General features: G+C 49.8%; 1 protein-coding gene and 1 long non-coding RNA gene across 2 annotated transcripts; both read left to right on the top strand.

Annotated features, from left to right (window-relative positions):
* The first annotated feature begins 2,222 nt into the window (after positions 1–2,222).
* Positions 2,223–3,541, top strand: LOC129627194 (uncharacterized). Its single transcript, XR_008702472.1, has 4 exons — positions 2,223–2,243; positions 2,367–2,494; positions 2,677–2,807; positions 3,114–3,541. It is a non-coding gene; the product is annotated as an uncharacterized LOC129627194 (long non-coding RNA).
* A 12,533-nt stretch (positions 3,542–16,074) lies between these two features.
* LOC129627165 (uncharacterized) lies at positions 16,075–18,980 on the top strand. The gene is made up of 2 exons (XM_055546816.1): positions 16,075–16,499; positions 17,520–18,980. The coding sequence occupies exon 2, from the start codon at positions 17,977–17,979 to the stop codon at positions 18,901–18,903; it is 927 nt and encodes a 308-aa protein (XP_055402791.1). The 5' UTR covers positions 16,075–16,499; positions 17,520–17,976; the 3' UTR covers positions 18,904–18,980.
* The last annotated feature ends 1,181 nt before the right edge of the window (positions 18,981–20,161 follow it).

Genomic DNA, 20,161 nt, shown 5'->3' with positions numbered 1-20,161 from the left:
CTCTTTCATTTTCATCAAGAGGCTTTTTATTTCCTCTTCACTTTCTGTCATAAGGGTGGTGTCATCTGCATATCTGAGGTTATTGAAATTTCTCCCGGCAATCTTGATTCTAGCTTGTACTTCTTTCAGCCCAGCGTTTCTCATGATGTACTCTGCATATAAGTTAAATAAGCAGGGTGACAATATACAGCCTTGACGAACTCCTTTTCCTATTTGGAACCAGTCTGTTGTTCCATGTCCAGTTCTAACTGTTGCTTCCTGACCTGCATATAGGTTTCTCAAGAGGCAGGTCAGGTAGTCTGGTATTCCCATCTCTGTCAGAATTTTCCACAGTTTATTGTGATCCACACAGTCAAAAGCTTTGGCATAGTCAATAAAGCAGAAATAGATGTTTTTCTGGAACTCTCTTGCTTTTTCCATGATCCAGTGGATATGTTGGCAATTTGATCTCTGATTCCTCTGCCTTTTCTAAAACCAGCCTGAACATCTGGAAGTTCACAGTTCATGTATTGCTGAAGCCTGGCTTGGAGAATTTTAAGCATTACTTTACTACCATGCGAGATGAGTGCAATTGTGCAGTAGTTTGAGCATTCTTTGGCATTGCCTTTCTTTAGGATTGGAATGAAAACTGACCTTTTCCAGTCGTGTGGCCACTGCTGAGTTTTCCAAATTTGCTGGCATATTGAGTGCAGCCCTTTCACAGCATCATCTTTTAGGATTTGAAATAGCTCCACTGGAATTCCATCACCTCCACTAGCTTTGTTTATACTGATGCTTTCTAAGGCCCACTTGACTTCACATTCCAGGATGTCTGGCTCTAGGTGAGTGATCACACCATCATGATTATCTGGGTCGTGAAGCTCTTTTTTGTACAGTTCTTCTGTGTATTCTTGCCACCTCTTCTTAGAATCTTCTGCTTCTGTTAGGTCCATACCATTTCTGACCTTTATTGAGCCCATCTTTGCATGAAATGTTCCCTTGGTATCTCTAATTTTCTTAAAGAGATCTCTAGTCTTTCTCATTCTGTTGTTTTCCTCTATTTCTTTGCATTGATCACTGAGGAAGGCTTTCTTATCTCTCCTTGCTATTCTTTGGAATTGTGCATTCAGATGCTTATATCTTTTCTTTTCTCCTTTGCTTTTCGCTTCTCTTCTTTTCACAGCTATTTGTAAGGCCTCCTCAGACAGCCATTTTGCTTTTTTGATGGAAAAAAATAATAAAAATTAGGGCAGAAATAAATGCAAAAGAAACAAATGAGACCATAGCAAAAATCAACAAAGCTAAAAGCTGGTTCTTTGAGAAGATAAATAAAATAGACAAACCATTAGCCAGACTCATCAAGAGACAAAGGGAGAAGAAAGAAACACTCAAAAACACTCAAAACCAGCTGAAAGTGGATGACCAGGTCAGCCCCTGGACTTGGAACAAAGTAACCCCTGAGCCCTGGAAAGACTCTGCTCTCAGGTCCTGTCTCTCTCTACCTGTATCGTGGGGGGCCTTTCTGGCTATGCTCCTCTGTGGCCCACACGCACACCATAACCCCCTCTCTGAGACTGCAGTATGAAACACTTCTTCCTCCCAAGTCTTTCTTCGCCCAGCCAACATCTCTCTTAGACAGCACCAGGATAGACAGGCAGGCTCGGCCCCACAGAGATCTCTGGAAGTGGAGCCTGAGAGGGCACAGCCAACTCAGGAGATGGGTGGACAAACACTGCCTCCCACGTGTGCCTGGAGCAGCCCTCGACAGCGTCCTCTTTGTCCCACAGAAGGGCAGGATCCTCCTGGTCCATGTCCCTCATCAGGTGAGCACAACAGTGGGCTTTCTGACGGCAGAGCTGCCATGACGGGGCTCACTGGGAAGACAGCGAGTGTTCAGGGAACTTGAGGACAAGGGTACCCAGGGGGGGGCTCCCCGCAGCCATGTGGGGAATGCACAGAGGACAGCGGGCAGCCTGGGGACTGGGGGCTTGGGCCCCAGAGAAGGAAGGGGCCGGGAGATGGACAGTCCTGAGAGGTCTCAGTTTTGCAGCTCTGAGGACTGGGGAGCTGCCCAAGTTCCCTCCTCCTAGGATCTCCCCAAACGAGGGCTGTTAAGGTAGAGAGAGGCTGGACGTCTGCCCACAGGATATCCCTCCTGCTGGTCTGGGCCTAGGTGTGGTCTGATAGGTGGTTGAGGGCGGAGACAGGTGAGCCCCACCCTGCATTCCTATGGCTGGCTCGCCAGAAGGAGTCTGAAGCCACTGGTGAGTAGACGTGGGAGGGAGGTGAGCTGGGGGGCCAGCCAGGGAGGGCTAGTCTTGGAGAGGGGAGGCAAGAGCCTGAAACGGAGGCGCCCCGATGGGCCTACGGGCCTGTGTCGTCTCCAGAATCATGAAAGGCCCCGTTTTTGTCCATCTGATCCTCGTGTTGTGCGCAGAGCTCAGTGAGTGCCAGGGCAGCTGAAAGACCTGGCCCACATGGCATGGGTGGCAATGCCCTGCAAGAGGCTGTGGTGGTGAGCATGGGAGGGGTCTGCCCTCTGGGAGCCGAGAGGGTGGGAAGGGGCCCCAGTTCCTACAGAGGGCGTGGAGGCAGTCACCCAGAGGGACGCTCCCACACCGCTCTGTCCTGCTGTGCGGGAGTCTGCAGCTGGCTTTGGGCCTCTGAACTTGGGCCCGTGTCCCTGCCTGACCCCAGCTCAGAACCTGTGCTGCTACTCCTGTGGGACCCTCGGCAAATTTAGCAATCTCAACATTGCCCAACAAGCAAATGCAGCTCAAATTCCACTGTCTGCTACACGGGCAACCTGACCAAGACCATAGAAAACGGTGAGTCCCTGGCATCCAGAGTGGGAGGATTGATGGAGGGGGTTTCTCAGAGAAGCAGGGGCCAATGGCAGTGTCCCCTGGGCCACAGCCCTGCCCTGCACCAGCCTTCCTCCATGTCCCTATCAGTACAGAGACGGGCTAGCTCCAGCGGCCACCTGTGTCGGGGGTGGTGGTGCTTGGTGGGACAGGATGGGAATTTCAGCAGGGAAACAGGGGGCCCAGCATATCAGGGGAGAGAGTTAGGATGGTCAACCCCAGGAGGGTCAGAGGGGACGCCACCGCAGACACCTCATTTTATGCCCACAGACACGATTGAATTGGATATCAGGGGCTGTGTTTCTTCCTGCCAGACACCTACAGAGTTCATAGCCACATCTAAGAGATTGATAGCCACATCTAAACCTCAATCTGAAGAGTGGAAAGTGACCTGCTGTGAAAAGGACCTGTGTAACGGGTGGTCCGAGTGAGGCCCAGCCCCTGTGCCTTGACCAGAGGGCCCCTTCCCAGTCTGGGCCCCACCCTCCTCTGGCCCTGTGAGGAGCCCCGGGGCTCAGACTCAGAAGGGAAGGGGCACCATTCACCAGCACGGCGCCAACCCACCACACCCTCACGCACCCACACACACACACACGCACTCAAAGGCTGTCCTGGGACGTGTCCCCACCACAGGGCCCGGTCCTGGGACCACCCGCTGCCCACTCCACTGGCCAGCGCAGCCCCAGGCGGCCTGTGGTCCACCTCAGCAAAAATAAACGCCTTCCACATCATCCTGTCGTTTACATCTGTTCAGTCCAGTCCAGAAGCGGTGGGGTTCCCTGTCACCTGCTTGAAGGGAGGATCTGTTTCAATCCTGGGCAAGTTGAGCTCCTAGGGCCATGGGTATACCAGGGGTGCCAGTCCTGCAGGGGTCAGCTCTCACAGCAGTCAGGGGTACCCACTCCTCCACCTGAAGCATTTCCTCTTCCGCAGCAGAGTGGGAGCAGACCAAATCTCTCTGCCTTCTTCACCCCTTCAGCTGAGAAGAAGGGAGATTCAATCACAACCTGTGAACACAAGCGGCCTTCGCAGACCTGTGGGGCAGAGGAGGGAACCTTCCCACACTGGGAAGGGCTGGGGGCAGGGAAGAGCAGGGTCTCGGAGGCCTGGAAGTCCAGAAGCGTCTCCCTCAGCACCCGGCCTTCCAGCGTCTCCCCAGCCCCAACTGGACCCCAAGCTTGAGGGGCCGGGACACCACACAGGGCAGCAGGATGAGGGGGGGGGGTGCTGTCCAGGGGTGGGATGGTGTAGTAGGAGCTGCTTCTCTCAATGTGGGGTCCCCATACGTGCTGGCCTCCGCAAGCCTGCCCCAGCGCCCAGCCTGGTGGGCCAGTCTCCCTCCCCTGACCTCACTGTGCTGTCCCCTCTGGCTTCCCCGGACACTCCAGTGTTGGGGTTCCCAGGGCCCTCCAGTGTAAGGGTGTTGGAGGAGGGGCTTCAGAGAGAGGTGTGTTAATGTGGACAGTCCCACCTGTGGAGGAAGTGCCTGGGCTGTGGAGATCTTGCTGGGCCCCTGCGAGCCCTGAGAGGAGGCAGCTGAGTCTGGAGGACATCCCAGGCAGGAAACGCCTTCTCCATAGGGAGCTTTCAGTCAGCCCCTGACAGTTTTAAGAAAGATGTTTACAAAAATCTCCCACGGGCCAAGTAGTGGGTCCCCAGAACCCCAGCAACTGCCCTTGCTGAGAGACACACCTGTGAGACAGCTGGGCCTCAGAGGGCCTCACCCCATCCCCCTCCAGAGCTGCACCTCATGAGAATGCGGGGCCGCTGAGAGCCCCAGCCCCCAAGTCAGTCACATCTAAGGCACCAGAAGCTTCTGCAGACACTCAGGGTGAGGTCCAGGGTCCTTCCAGTCACAGGCACCCTGTTGGCCGGGCACTTTGCTTTATGGGAATACAGTGCCCCATATTTGTGATTCTTGGGAAATTGATGCTGCAGGGGAAATCTTGGTCAGCATTTTTGCCATACGTAATGAAAACATTGGTAAACAGCTTTGATACCATTTGTGGGAATTAAAGCCTGAATTGGCCATTTGCCCTCGATTTAGGACAGAAAGCAGACTGACACATGCTTCCAAACCCAAAGGTGACTTCTTAAAACTGCTTAAAAAGCTTTCAAAAGGGGCGAGCAGTTTTTTCAAATTATCAAGAGATTTTTTCAGTGATTCAAAAGAGTGTAGTGATAGGTAAAGTCAGATAATCAAATCCTTAGCTCGGAAATCCCACCAGGGGATCATAAATAGAGAAGGAAACTTAGGGGCTTTGGGAGACAACAGTAAGTTAATGATCACTTGAGACAGAAGTGGGAGGGACTTCCCTGGTGGTCCAGTGGCTGCGACTTCATGTTCCCAATGCAGGGGGTCTGGGTGCGACCTTGTTCAGGGAACTCGATCCCACATGCTGCAATCTTGAGTTCACTAAGTGCACCTAAAGACCCCACGTGCTGCAATGAAGGTTAAAGACCCCGTGTGCTGCACTAAGACCTGATGCAGCCAGATATACAAGTGATTTAAAAAAAGAAAAAAGCAATGGGGAAATCCTGGAATAATGCGGGCCTGCTTGGCTCATAAAGCAGAGCAAGGCCCTTACTATCAAATCAAACAGGCTTGCCGACAACAAATCCACCTGCTTGCTCAGCAACGGAAGCCTGCAATGGAGGCACAAGCCACGCCTCAAGAACATTCACAGCAGTGGGAAAGTAAGGCCTGCATCCTGCCCAGTGATGGCAACGGGCTAATGGCCCCTAGCACCCGATTCCTGTGCCCACGAAAACAGTAGTTTAGGGAAAGGTGGCAGTTCAAAATGAAAGACCCTCATTGTACGGAGACCGGAAATAATTTTTCCATAGTGACTCGACAGTTCCGGGTGCACAATTTGAGTCAAAAACTCCCCTACCTGACATGTGGGAGGAGTGGATGATGGAAGACTTGAGGAAGCAGGAAGAGGTGGTCTTCCCCCCTCCCCTCTTTCCTTCAGTTCCGTTCAGTCGCTCAGTCGTGTCCGACTCTTTGCGACCCCATGAATCGCAGCACGCCAGGCCTCCCTGTCCATCACCAACTCCTGGAGTTCACCCAGACTCACGTCCATCGAGTCAGTGATTCCATCCAGCCATCTCATCCTCTGTCGTCCCCTTCTCCTCCTGCCCCCAATCCCTCCCAGCATCAGAGTCTTTTCCAGTGATTCAACTCTTCACATGAGATGGCCAAAGTACTGGAGTTTCAGCTTTAGCATCATTCCTTCCAAAGAAATCCCAGGGCTGATCTCCTTCAGAATGGACTGGTTGGATCTCCTTGCAGTCCAAGGGACTCTCAAGAGTCTTCCCCAACACCACAGTTCAAAAGCATCAATTCTTCAGCACTCAGCTTTCTTCACAGTCCAACTCTCACATCCATACATGACCACTGGAAAAACCATAGCCTTACACAACCCATAAATGTTCAGGGCAGTGCAATGCTCGCTGCCTGTTTGAAAGTGTGACAAGCATCCTGTTCTGATACCTCACTTCTCGGTCACTTTGCCTCTCACTGAATTCTTTGTGCACTGAGACTTAAAGAACTGGAGCTCTCAGAGCCTCCTGAGACGCCGCCTAGCAGTTTCTGTAGGTCTTTAATTTTAAGACTAGGAATGTCCATCATAGACCCTGTACCACAGTGAATGGTTTTCTCTGTTATATTTCTGTGTTGTCAGTTATCTTTCTCAGAGGACCTGGGTTCTGTCTGATCAACTGCCAGATACAAAATTGTTCTTCTACACGGAATGAGACACACCAGTAGAAACCAGCCGTGTGCTTCCCAGGTCAGAGCACTACCCCCCATGCATGAAGGTTGGGCAAGTTACATACAGAGGCGTCCTTTGTAGATCACCATGACAACAGATGTGGCGTCTAGTTTTCCCAGATTAGGCTCCTATGGTGTGTGTTTCTAGGACCATCAATATGAGGTAGGCCACTAGTCTGAGAGGTCTCAGGCACACAGAGGACAGGCAGTGATGGGTGCCCCCAGGACCACCCCCCCAGCATACCTACCTGTTGTTTTTCAGGGTGTGACAAGCTCAGGCACTGAATTTCACCTCCCTGCTCCTGGTGCACCCAGATCTAGTACGAAGGGGTAGAATTGGGCATGATTGAGTAAATCATAAACAGAAGGAAGTCCTAAGACGCCTCCTCAGGAAGCCTCTGGGAGTCACCTCCTCTCTGGACACTGAATACTTAACAGGAGGGTGGGGGAGTCCAGGCACCAACTGTTGGCCACCGGGAGGTAGAGGCACCCGTCACCTGAGGACCCAGGTCTCCAGTGCCAAGCTCTGCCCACCAGAGCAGGAGGGATTGAGCCTTCCTCTGAGCCCTGCCTTGGAAACGGGCTTTTAAGCACTTCTTCCTGTACACACACACAGACACACACTCACACACCTGTAAGCAGCTTTCGACGGGAAGGTGTTCTCTGCAGGAAGTCCCTTTGGTCTTGTCATTAACCTTAAACCCCCTCTACTCATCTCTGGTATGAGAATATCTTTCAGATTTATTGATCACACAGTACCTTGTCTAACCTACTGGTTCTTTCTGTAATCAAAGAAGTATTGTTGTAGCCACGCATTCCGGGAAACAAACTCACTCAGAAGGACAATGCAGATAGTGGAGTGCAGTTTATTACACCGGCGGCCCCAAGGCAGAGTCTCCTCTTAGCCAAGGACCCCGACCAGTTTTTCTGAAACCCTTATATACCCTAAGTGTACGTGCCCAAACCCACCTCCCCGAATTCCCTGAAACTAGTCTGAACAAAGGAAAAGACAGATACAATCAAAGTTAACCTGTGATTCATATGCCTTAAGCCTAGGTAGTTAACAGTGGACAATTATCAATACCCCAATAAGCATAATAGAATTTATGATTCTATTCAGTTACACAGATAATTAGAGTATTCTTTTAGGCAACAGAGAGTCTAGGTACGAGCCCTGGGGCTCTTCCATCCAGGGGGCCTGGTTTTCCAGTTGGTATGTCGTTTCCATACCTACTGGGCATAGAGCTCAAGCCCACAGTCCAGCCCAAGATGGAGTCCTGCTTTCAAGATGGAGCCTGTTCTGTCTGTTTCTTCCTTCATTCCCCCGTCTTGAGGCTCTTAACTCATAGTATGAGCATGATTCATAGGGATATATTGCACCCTGACTCTCCCACCTCCAATTTGGGAGAACGACATCAACCTTTGGGTTACAAAGTTCATAATACATTGTAAAATAAAGGGTCCACAAAGCAGACCTATCAAGACAACTATTACAATGGTAAATATAGTTTTCCACCAATCACCCTTCACCCAAGATAGGACCGAAGTCCAAAAAGGAAGATTATCATCAGACATAACTTTTACCTGACCTTTCATGTCATCTAGGGTGGCTGATATATAGCCAGATAAATCAGGAATATATACACAACATTCAACTTTAATTATAGCACAGGTCCCTCTTTGTACTGAAACTATGGTTAGTCTCAAGATGAGACCAGCAAGTCCTTGTAGCAGCAGTTGATTGTAGAGCTTCGTCTCTGTCTCTTCTTTATGACAATCTTGGTTTCACAGGAATCAGTGGGGTCCTTTAGTGTGGTCTGCTCGGTGTCCTCCGGGTCTGCGTGGTATGCACTCTTCACCCTCACGTGGTGCAACTTTAACTGCAGCAGGGCTGGTTAGAACAACAGTATATGGACCCTTCCAATGTGGGGCCAAGGAGTCGTGTTTCCAGTCCTGGACCACATTTGATCCCCAGGCACAAATTCGTGAATCTGTTCCCCAAGGGGGAACGGCACACTTTCTTGTACAAACTTAGTTACCTGATTTATTAGCTTACCCAGTTGTTCCATCTGCTGTGAAATCTCATCTCCCCTTACCTGAGGCAAATTTGTTGACACCTGTTTTATTATGGGAGGGGGCCTCCCATACACAATTTTGTACAGAGAAGAGCCATGGGACTGTGGGGTCTGAGCAGAGCCGTCGGAAACAAGTCCACCCAGGAACAGTCTGTACTTGGAGAGTGTCTCTTTAAATGTCTGATTGGTTCCTTCCACCATCCCAGAACTCTGGGGACTATATGCTGTATGTAATTTCCACTTAAGGTTTAAAGTTTTGCTTACTTGTTATAGCTACGAAAGCCGGGCCATTGTCCAATCCAATGCTGGCAGGAAACCCAAATCTGGGAACTATCTCCCTAAGCAGGCACCAGGCTACTTTTGATGCTCTTTCAGTCAGGGTAGGAAAAGCTTCTACCCATCCTGAGAACGTACATACTATGACCAGCAGGTAATGGTGGTGTCGGTGAGGTTTCATTTCAGTGAAGTCCACTTCCAGGTGTTCAAAGGGCAGCGTGCCTTTTACCTGAATCCCTGGAGGTTTCTGTCTATGCTGAAATGCAGCATTGACCTGTGAGCAGGGAGTGCAGTTCTGAGATTTTTTCCTTTTGACAGCTGGAGGGCCTGGATTAGAGCATATAGTTCGCTTGTTGAGCGGACCAGTGTGATGGCAAAGAGCCAGCCTCAACGATGGTTTCTTCCATGACTACTGCATATCCCAACAGTCATTGTCCTTGTTTCGCCAGGCTGGTGCCATTGGTGTACAGGACCAAATCTGGGTCCGGGATTGGCTGGTCTCTCAAGTCAGGCCTGCTGGCATATTTCCTTGCAATCATGTGAGGGCCCACCTTCTCCCACAAGAAACAGAGTGGCCAGATTCAGGGCCTGACAAGGCTCAGTAGTAACATGGGCGGTCTCACATAACAGTCCCTGGTATTGAGTAATCCGGGATGTTGACAGCCATTTATGGAGGTCCCCTCACAGGAGAGTGTTGACCTCATGCGGGACTTTTATGAACAAATCTTGGCCCAAAGTCAGCTTGGTTGCCTCCCGGACCAGTAAGGTAACAGCAGCAACTGCCCGTAAGCGTCCCAGCCACCCAGCGGCAACATCATCCAGCTGATTAGAGATAAGTCACTGGTCTGTCCCATGTTCCCATAATCTGGACAACACTCCCATAGCCACCTTGACCTTTTCAGTCAAGTAAAGAGTAAATGGCTTAGCAAGGTCTGGCAGGCCCAAGGCGGGTGCTGATGTCATTGTACCGGGTTTGAGTTCTATTACCAGTGGGATTTGTTTTGCAAGCCTGCACGGGGTTGTCTTCCACCCAGACCTCAGGGAATTGTTGAGTTAACTCTTTCTCTTCATTGTTTAGCCCATCCAGTTTCCTTTCCGGGAGATTGTGCAACCTCCATTCATCTTGAGGGGTTACTGAGAGGAAGAGTATATAGGTGGTTGAGCCCACTCGAACAGTGGGTCTTTCGTGGGGAGAAAGGTCACTTGTGCCCCCAATTTAGACAGCAAGTCTCTTCCTATCAAAGGTACTGGGCATTCAGTGATGTATAAAAATTCATGAGTCACTTGGTGTCCCCCCATCTGACATTTTCAGGGTAGGCTAGAGGCACAAAAGCTGCATTTTTCACCATCTGAGATCCAGCAGCCTCTGGCTGGGTCTATTGGCATATAGTCTATAGGCCTCGCATAGTCTTTCACAGAACTCAGAGGGTGATTCGCTTTCCCTTTGAATCACTTCAGAGGGTTTTGCGATACTCATAGCTTTTTGGGCCCCCCTCTTGAGACCTTGTAAAATAGCCGCCAGGTATCTCTCCAGGTGGCCCCTCCCTGCCTCTGTGTTACAGTCCCCATTGGACCTCTTATCAGGGGTGGCTAGTTCTGCCCACCACTGCGGGTTTGCAGTACCCTCAGGTGCCATTTCAGAGAAGGCAATGGCACCCTACTCCAGTACTCCTGCCTGGAAAATCCCATGGACGGAAGAGCCTGGTGGGCTGCACTCCATGGGGTCGCTAAAAGTCAGACACGACTGAGCGACTTCACTTTCACTTTTCACTTTCATGCATTGGAGAAGGAAATGGCAACCCACTCCAGTGTTCTTGCCTGGAGAATCCCAGGGACGGGGAAGCCTGGTGGGCTGCCGTCCATGGGGTCACACAGAGTCGGACACGACTGAAGCGACTTAGCAGCAGCAGCAGGTGCCATTTCTCTTAACCATTTTGTGGCCTCAGTTAGGATCCTGTGTCTTTCCTCAGTGCTGAAAAGGAAGACTAGTAGTTGGATTATGTCATCCTATGTAGGGCAGTGGGTTCAAAAAATAGTCTCCATTAGCCTAATAATGGCTTGTGGCTCCCCCGAGTACAGTGGAGCGTGTCTCTGCCAGTTTAATATATCCGTAGAGGAAAATAGCTCGTAATACTAGGCTACAGGGGGCTGATGGTAGTGCCCCATGGGTCCTGAACTGGAGGCTGTTGTACCCTCTGAGGGGCATCTGTAGTGGGGTTCTTTCCCCCTGTTCCTTGGCGGAGCGCAGCCTCTAATTGCTGTGTTTTCTTCCCGCTCCCCATCAGTACTCACCAGGAGAGGTGTATACAATCTAGGAGATCCGGCTGAGGTGGAATCCTGGGGCGTTGACCAGAGGTCTCCATTGCTGGGATTGGAGCCTGCTGAAACGGCAGCTCTACGAACTCCAGGAGAGCTGGTGGAAGAGCAGTGGCTGCTGCAGGAACTTCAGCTGGCCCTGGGTTGGGCATTAAGGCGGCCTCTGGTCCTGGTGGAGCACTGGGAGGCAGGCACACCATTATCCAATATGGGGGAGGGGTCAGGTCATCCCCGTCCAAATCCTGTAGAATTTTCTTTTTTATCATCAGTCAATTTTTGTGCCATTAATATTTTTCCCTTTCCCTTCTGGATACAGAACCTTGTCCAAGTAGGAAGGTATTGAGCTAACTCTAGCCATGAGTCAATATGTGAATATTGATCCAGGTGTCCTGGCTCTCCTGTGACTACTGTCTAGAGTGCTTCCACTATTTTTAAGTTGATGGTGTTCTCTGGTGGCCATCCTACTCCCACAGGGGGCCATTCGACCTCACAGAGTATGTGAAGGCAGTTAGGCATCATCTTCACCCCATAGTCTCCTCCAAATCCCTTCTTTAAATTTTTAATCATGCACTCCAATACAGTTGCCTTAGATTCACTTCCCCTCATCTTGCCTACCTTCTCGGACCTTCTTCTACTTTTCCTTTTCCTTCTGTCTACGAAGTTCTTGGTACCTGCTGATATTTCCACTCAGTGAAACACTTAAATTGCCATTCTGCCTCCTTCCTAACTGGGGTGAGAAGAGCCTTACCTGCCAGATCCCAGAGGGAGAAGGGGGACCAGCGTGTCTTCTCCTGTCGGTCAGCACAGCTGAACCAGAACACCACGTGGTCCAAGACTGTTTCTCCCTTAACTTTCAAAGTCCGCTCTGCTTTGGTGGACTTGATCAGGTGCAGATGAAAACACAGATGGGTTAAATATCCCATGTCCCAGGCTGTCTCCGGAAAAGCCAATTCATGCTCACTTATGTATCCCCCTCCTTCTAGCCTGACAATTCCGAGAGGGTCAAGAATTTCACAGCCTGGGACACCTCCTGCTGGAGGGTAAAATACGAGCACACAAGGACCAAGTTTCTTCTCCTAATAATCCCCTGGCGATTGCTTGGTAATAATTTCCCCCAAGACAGCGTGGACACCACCTCCTAAATGACCTTCACAAATTTTCTTCCTAAGCCCTAACACACTCGTCGACCTGTGTACCAAGCAATTGCCGCCTGTCTATTCCAGGCTCCTGTGGGTCCCCGCTCCTTCTAGTCCCTCCCAGGGGGGTGATCAGGCCCCCTCTTCCACCCTGCCAGGTGGGTTCCTCCTCACCTGAGCTCTCAGTTTCCTTGCTCCTGTTCACTACCTGCCAAAGCGAAGAAACCGGGCATTGAAAGGCTGAATTCTTCCAGAGGGGTGAGACGCCTTCCCCCCTCTAGGAGATTCAAGCCACAAAGACTCGGGGTGGCCTCAAATGAGACCTGTCTCCTCAAAGTGAAGAGTTTCCCGGCCCATGCACCAAATGTTGTAGCCACGCGTTCCGGGAAACAAACTCACTCAGAAGGACAATGCAGATAGTGGAGTGCAGTTTATTATACCGGCAGTTCCAAGGCAGTCTCCTCTTAGCCAAGGACCCCGACCAGTTTTTCTGAAACCCTTATATACCCTAAGTGTACGTGCCCAAACCCACCTCCCCGAATTCCCTGAAACTAGTCTGAACAAAGGAAAAGACAGATACAATCAAAGTTAACCTGTGATTCATATGCCTTAAGCCTAGGTAGTTAACAGTGGACAATTATCAATACCCCAATAAGCATAATAGAATTTATGATTCTATTCAGTTACACAGATAATTAGAGTATTCTTTTAGGCAACAGAGAATCTAGGTACCAGCCCTGGGGCTCTTCCATCCAGGGGGCCTGGTTTTCCAGTTGGTATGTCGTTTCCGTAGATACTGGGCATACAGCTCAAAGTCCACAGTCCAGCCCACGATGCAGTCTTGCTTTCAAGATGGAGCCTGTTCTGTCTGTTTCCTCCTTCAGTATCAGTAAAATGAAGAAAGTAACTGATGACCAGATCTCTTCCGTGCCTTCCCATCAGTAATCTCTGGGACAAACTGAACAAGATGACATCTAAAGAGAGATGACAAGAAGTCGACAGGTCCACAGCAGTGGGGGATAGCCATAACTCTGACCCCCATCTCAAGGATTCACTGAGATTACCTCCCTTCTTCCCTTTAAAAACCTCGTGGTGGAGCAGTACCTTTGGAGGTGGTTTGTGGGGAATGTGGAGTCCACCATCATCCAACTTGCCAGCATACTGAGCACAAGCTACTTTCCTTTCCACTAACAACTGCTTGTTGGGCATTGATTCTGGAGCAGCAAGCAACCGGACCTGAGTTTGGTAACACACATGCACACACACATCTGTCCAGATGCCCATATACAAACACATGCACACATACACACACTCAGAGATTCACACATTTACCCACACACAGAGACACACCACACAAGGTGCACCTACGAGCAATCACTGACCCCTGCTGGCATTGGTCTCCTGGGATGTTTATAAGCCTTGCTTTCTGAGTACAGGGCTACCCCTCCCTTCTAGCCGCTCCTGACAGCACAGTGCCCGGCCTGCAGACGGCAGCTGGGGCTGTTGCAGCTATGTAAAATGTTTTTAACTTTTCATCTTTAAATCAGTTCGTATTGACAACGACGTTTCAAAAATAATAGTTTCTAGAATCCTTTCCCTCATCTTCCACAAATGTTAACTTCTTCTGTTAACGTAACCACAGCACCATGACCAAAACAGGAACTCCGCACTGGTGCCAGACCCTCAGGCCCGGCTGGAATCCCCCGCTGTCCCTCAGTCCTTCCCTTGGGTCTTGCACGGCACCCCCATCCTGTCCCCTGGTCTTCTCACCTGAGACACCCTCCCCCCAGCCCACTGCCATCCCAGAGGTTGCCGCTACTCCCAGCCTCCCAATGCCCATAGCTTACACTCCAGAGCTTTCTCTCCACCTTGTGCTGAGACCCTCAGATAATCATAACCTTCCCTGTTTGCCCTCCAGGTACCACCCACACTGAGGTCCCAGGTCCCACCCCTTCACCCCCCACTGGACAGCACACCCTGGGAATGTCCGATTCTGCTGGGCCCTGGGACTCAGGCCTGCACGGTGGCCACCTTGGGGCAGCTGGCTGACTCGAGTCTGTCAATCCTGATGGACCCGCTGCCCAAACAGGAACAACAGCCCACAGCCCTCTGCGCCTGTTCTGTCTGGGGCTGGCTTCATCACATCTCTCCATGGCCTGGATTCTGGTCACCCATGGAGAGAGCCTCCCAGCATACAGGGCACTACAGGGAGCTGCGTGCATGTGCTGTGTGTGCCTGTGTGTGCCTGTGTGTGCTGTGTGCCTGTGTGTGCTGTGTGCCTGTGTGTGCTGCGTGTGTCTCTGTGCCTGTGTGTGCTGTGTGTGTCTCTGTGCCTGTGTGTGTCTGTGTGTGCTGTGTGTGTCTCTGTGCCTGTGTGTGCTGTGTGTGCCTGTGTGTGCTGTGTGCCTGTGTGTGCCTGTGTGTGCTGTGTGTGTCTCTGTGCCTGTGTGTGCTGTGTGTGTCTCTGTGCCTGTGTGTGCTGTATGCCTGTGTGCTCTATGTGCCTGTGTGTGCTGTGTGCCTGTGTGCTCTATGTGCTGTGTGTGCCGTGTGTGTTCTGTGTGCTGTGTGCTCTGTATGTGCTGTGTGTGCTGTGTGTGCTGTGTGTGCCTGTGTGTGCTGTGTGCTCTGTGTGCTGTGTGTGTCTCTGTGCCTGTGTGTGCTGTGTGTGCTGTGTGTGCCTGTGTGTGCCTGTGTGCTCTGTGTGCCCATGTGTGCTGTGTGTGCTGTGTGTGCCTGTGTGTGCCTGTGTGTGCTGTGTGCCTGTGTGTGCTGTGTGTGTCTCTGTGCCTGTGTGTGCCTGTGTGTGCCTGTGTGTGCCTGTGTGCTCTGTGTGCCCGTGTGTGCTGTGTGTGCCTGTGTGTGCCTGTGTGCTCTGTGTGCCTGTGTGTGCTGTGTGCCTGTGTGCTCTATGTGCTGTGTGTGCTGTGTGTGCTCTGTGTGTGCTCTGTGTGCCTGTGTGTGTTCTGTGTGCTGTGTGCTCTGTATGTGCTATGTGTGCCTGTGTGTGCTGTGTGTGCTCTGTGCTCTGTGCGCTGTGTGCCTGTGTGCTCTGTGTGCTCCGTGTGCTCTGTGCTCTGCGTGTGCTCTGTGTGCTCTGTGCTCTGTGTGTTCTGTGTGTGCTCTGTGTGCTCTGTGCTCTGGGTATGCTCTGTGTGCTCTCTGCTCTGTGTATGCTCTGTGTGCTGTGTGTGCTCTGTGTGCTCTGTGTGCCTGTGTGCTTTGTGTGCTCTATGTGCCTGTGTGCTCTGTGTATGCTCTGTGTGCTGTATGCTCTGTTGTTGGGGTCCTTTAATGGATGGGGACCTGGAGGTCCAGAGTCAATAATAAGAAGGTGAAAGAGAGAGCCGGAGAGAGAGAGAGAGAGAGAGAGAGAGAGACATGGGGACCAAGCTCTGATGGAGCAAAGGTGCTTTAATGATTTTTCTGTGTGTATATATAGGCTGTAACACAAGAAATTTCTTTCAACAATGATAAAGATCAGAAAACCAAATGTACGTTAACTGTTACCAAGGGAATGAGAGAGTCATTTCCTAGGCAGGTTGATAGGGAGTCTAGGGGTCCCCAAGGAGAGAGTGGTCTGGAATTCTCAAGGAGGAAGAAAGGACAAACTGTTTTCTTTCTCCACATTCCTTAGGATTATATAACAATAATGTATCCTGCCTAAGGACAGTCTTTGGATTAAACCTTCCGTTATCTTAAAATGTAAATTATGGGAGTAGACCTGGTCTTTACAAGGATGTATCTTGCCTGAGGACAGTGTTATCTTAAAATGTAAATTATGGGAGTAGGTCTGATGAGGTCTTTACAACCTCCAGACATTCTTTGGATTATATAACTTCATTGTTAACACTAGCAAGCGGGTACTCTTTCTGCCCCCTTCTGATGCCTATGTCAGAAGCTTTCTCTATCTCCTTTATACTTTAATAAAACTTACACAAAAGCTCTGAGCGATAGAGCCTTGTCTCTGGCCCCAGATTGAATTCTTCTCCTCCGGGGGCCAAGAATCCCGGTGTCGTCACGTGATTCAACAACAACCTTTCATCTTGGGGGCTTGTCCGGGATCCTTCAGGACAAGGTAAGGATGCTTGGAGCTTTAGTTCTTTGTTCTCTTAGCGAACACGTTTTCTGCTGTGCTTTACTAACTCTACCGTGTGCTTGTGTGAATGAATGGCAGGCCCTGCGTGAAGCAAGTAAGGGGCCCTGCTCTGTGGTTCCTCAGTGATCTCATACGGCTTATGGCAGAAACCTGTCGGGGGTTATACCGACCTGCCAATGCCAAGAGGCACCCAATGTCTCCTTCAGGAACCGACCAGAAATGGGCAAAGCGTGTGGACCGAACTCTCCTTTCTCGGTCAAACTTTTCAGTCTCTTTGACTATTTCATAACTCCTTAGGAATTAGAAGTACTAACCTAATCTATTGGATCATAGACTTTCAAGGGACTTGTGATCTATACTGTTATTGTATACTGTGGCTTAGGTCCCAAACTTGGATTGGTAGTCAAGAAAGCACCTAGCCTCGCTAGGAATTGAAAGTTCGGAAGCTAGATGGAGCTCTAGCTCCCAGAACATCTCTGAGGTTAAAGGTTACTCAGATTGGGACTGCGATGGGTTTTTTTTTCTTTGGTAACGCCAGCTCTTAGTGGATCAGAGGAAGCTGTTATACTGGTGTGGTGATGCTTGGAAAGAACATCTCAGTTTATGTTCGCGTCGGTCTTATTGTGGTCAGGAAATACTCAGGGTCGTGCACAGGCACTCAGGTGACGAATATTTCCCCTAGTAGTCTTAGCTTGGGAGGCATTCCGGAAGGTTACTCTGATTCACCCCCGGTGACATCAGAGGCAAGCAAGGTTAAAGGTGAAGAGCTGGACGTCAAGTAGGGATGCTATCAAGTCTACCCCTGGTACATCCCCACCCCATCTCGGTGGTAGAACCGGGAGGGACGAGTACGGCACCTGCGTCAGTAAGGGACAGACTAAGTCCAACCAGGAAGGAAAAGCTTTTGGTGTAACGTCTGTCTACACCCCCATCTAGAGCAGGGAGGGACGCCTCTGGTAGAAAAATGGCTCTGGTCACTTTTTTTCCCCTCTCTTACAGATGGGAGCTAACAATTCCAGCCTCACTCCTTTGAACTGTATCCGGAAAACTGGGATAGATTTGATCCCCAGGGCTTAGGGAAGACACACCTGGTCTACCTATGTGATACTGCATGGCCCTGGTATCCATTGGAGGACGGCGAACGGTGGCCAGTTGGAGGGTCTCTTAAGTATAATACTGTTCTACAATTAGACCGGTTCTGTAAGGAACAAGGGAAATGGGTAGAAGTAGCATATGTGTTGCCCTTTTTCTCTCTGCGAAATATGCCAGACTTATGTCATAAGGGTATAGATTTGGGCGTGAAGCCTTCAGCTCCCTCCTGTCCTCTTACTTTGCCCCCGTACCTGGGACTCCAAACTGAGATTCAAACCACCCACACGGAGGTCCAAACAACTCCTGTCTCAGTACGACCTCAGACTACTCTGGTTTACCTCAGACCATCGAAGTAAGAGATGAGATGGAGGACAGGAGACAAAAAGAAAAAGAAAAACAGGTTTCTCCAATCTATCCCTGGGATCATATGCGCAGAGCAGCCAGAGAGACTGAGGAACAGCCACACAAGCTGTTGCCTCTTTATGAAACACCCACTGGGAGAAATAATCAGTCTGTGAGAGTTAATAAGCCTTTCTCTTATCAAGAAATACAAAGAATCAAGGAGGATCTGGGAGACTATTTAGAGGACCCAGAAAAATATATTAGAGCTTTTAAAGGTGTGCTTTATGACCTCACTTGGAAGGATGTGATGTATATCTTGGGACAAACGCTGACTCCCGAGTCAAAGGCTCGAGTTTTGGGAAAAGCGGTTGCTTATGGAGATGAATGGCTTGGTAATGAATCAGTAGGGAAGAGGGAGAACAAGATAGTGGCCCTCCCCACTGGGAATCAGGCGGTCCCAACTATAGAACCAGACTGGGACTACAACACAGCTAAAGGAAGATGGGATCAGAGTCATTTTGTTAGATGTATTCTTGAAGGACTTAGGCAGGCGCGTTCTAAGCCTTTAAAGTATGGCAAATTGGCAGACATAGAACAGGAGGAGAAGGAAGCTCCTAGTAAATTCCTAGATAGACTGAGAGAAGGCCTTGGCAGATTCACTGAGATTGATCCCGAAAATGAAGAGGGAAAAGTGATCTTAAAGGATAGATTTCTCACTCAGTCGACTCCAGATATCCACTGTAAGCTATTAAAACGGGCGTATGGACCAAATCAGTCTTTAGATACTCTGTTACAACTGGCTCAGACAGTCTATTATGGTAGGGAATATGAGGAAAAGAAAGAAAGGCAAAAAAAGACAAAGTTACAGGCGGAAGCCTTCACCATGGCTATGAAAAACGTTCTTAAACAGCTTGAGAAAAATGCCCAGAGGGGCCCAGGTGAAAAGTGATGGGCTTGCTATTACTGTGGAAAGGAGGGGCATCTCAAGTGGGATTGCCCTCAGGCATCTAAGCCGCCCCCGGCTCCATGTACCATCTGCAAAAGACCACACTGGAAGAGAGACTACCCCCAGAGGCGTAGGTCTCCGGGGTCGGACTCTCAAGACAATCAGGACTGAAGGTGCCCGGGGGTCCCCACACAAGCTCCCGTCCTAATTACACCTGAAGAACCCCGGGTATTAATAATTGTGGGGGGCCAATCCATCGATTTCCTTTTAGATACTGGGGCAACTTATTCTGTGCTTACTGAAGCCCCTGGCCCACTTTCTTCCCGATCCGCTTCCGTAATGGGACTGTCTGGACGAGCCAAAAGGCATTATTTCAGTTATTCTTTATCTTGCAACTGGGATTCTGTGCTGTTTTCACACGAGTTTCCGATCGTGCCGGAATCTCCATCACCCCTTTTGGGGAGGGATATACTGAGCAAGGTCCATGCCTCTGTTTTCATGAATATGGAGCCCTTCCTTTCTCTCCCTTTAGTTGAACAAAATGTAAATCCTAGAGTATGGGCTGATGGAAAATCTGTGGGTCGAGCACAAAATGCTATTCTTGTAGTTGTTAAGCTCAAAGACCCACACGTATTTCCACATAAGAAGCAGTATCCATTGAAACCTGAAGTTAAGGAAGGGTTAAAACCCATCATCGAAAATTTAAAGGAGCAGGGACTATTAATTCCCTGTAACAGTCCTTGCAACACTCCTATTTTGGGTATAAAGAAATCAAATGGTAAATGGAGAACAGTTCAAGATTTACAAATAATAAACGAGGCTGTAGCTCCTTTACACCCCGTGGTGCCTAATCCTTATACTCTATTGTCTGAAATTCCTGAACGGGCCAAATATTTCTCAGTAATTGATTTAAAGGATGCCTTCTATTCAGTGCCTTTGGCGGAAGAAAGTCAATTTCTATTTGCCTTTGAAGACCCTACACAGCCAGTTCTCAGTTAACGTGGACAGTTTTGCCCCAGGGATTTCGTGACAGTCCTCACTTATTTGGACAAAGTTTGTCACGGGATCTACAAAACTTTAATAGCTCTGAAGCGGTGGTGTTACAATATGTAGATGATATTTTGCTCTGTGCTGAGACAGAGGAAGCTTGTTCGCGAGCCTCAGAAGATTTCTTAAACTTTCTGGCAGGCTGTGGTTACCAGGCATCAAGAGAAAAGGCTCAGCTTTGTCAACAGTCGGTTAAATATCTGAGCCTAATCAT

Source organism: Bubalus kerabau, chromosome 14, assembly GCF_029407905.1.
Source record: "Bubalus kerabau isolate K-KA32 ecotype Philippines breed swamp buffalo chromosome 14, PCC_UOA_SB_1v2, whole genome shotgun sequence".
Classification (NCBI taxonomy): Eukaryota; Metazoa; Chordata; class Mammalia; order Artiodactyla; family Bovidae; genus Bubalus; species Bubalus kerabau.
Note: the sequence above shows the minus strand (reverse complement) of the source record. Positions and strands in the feature narration are given on the sequence as shown.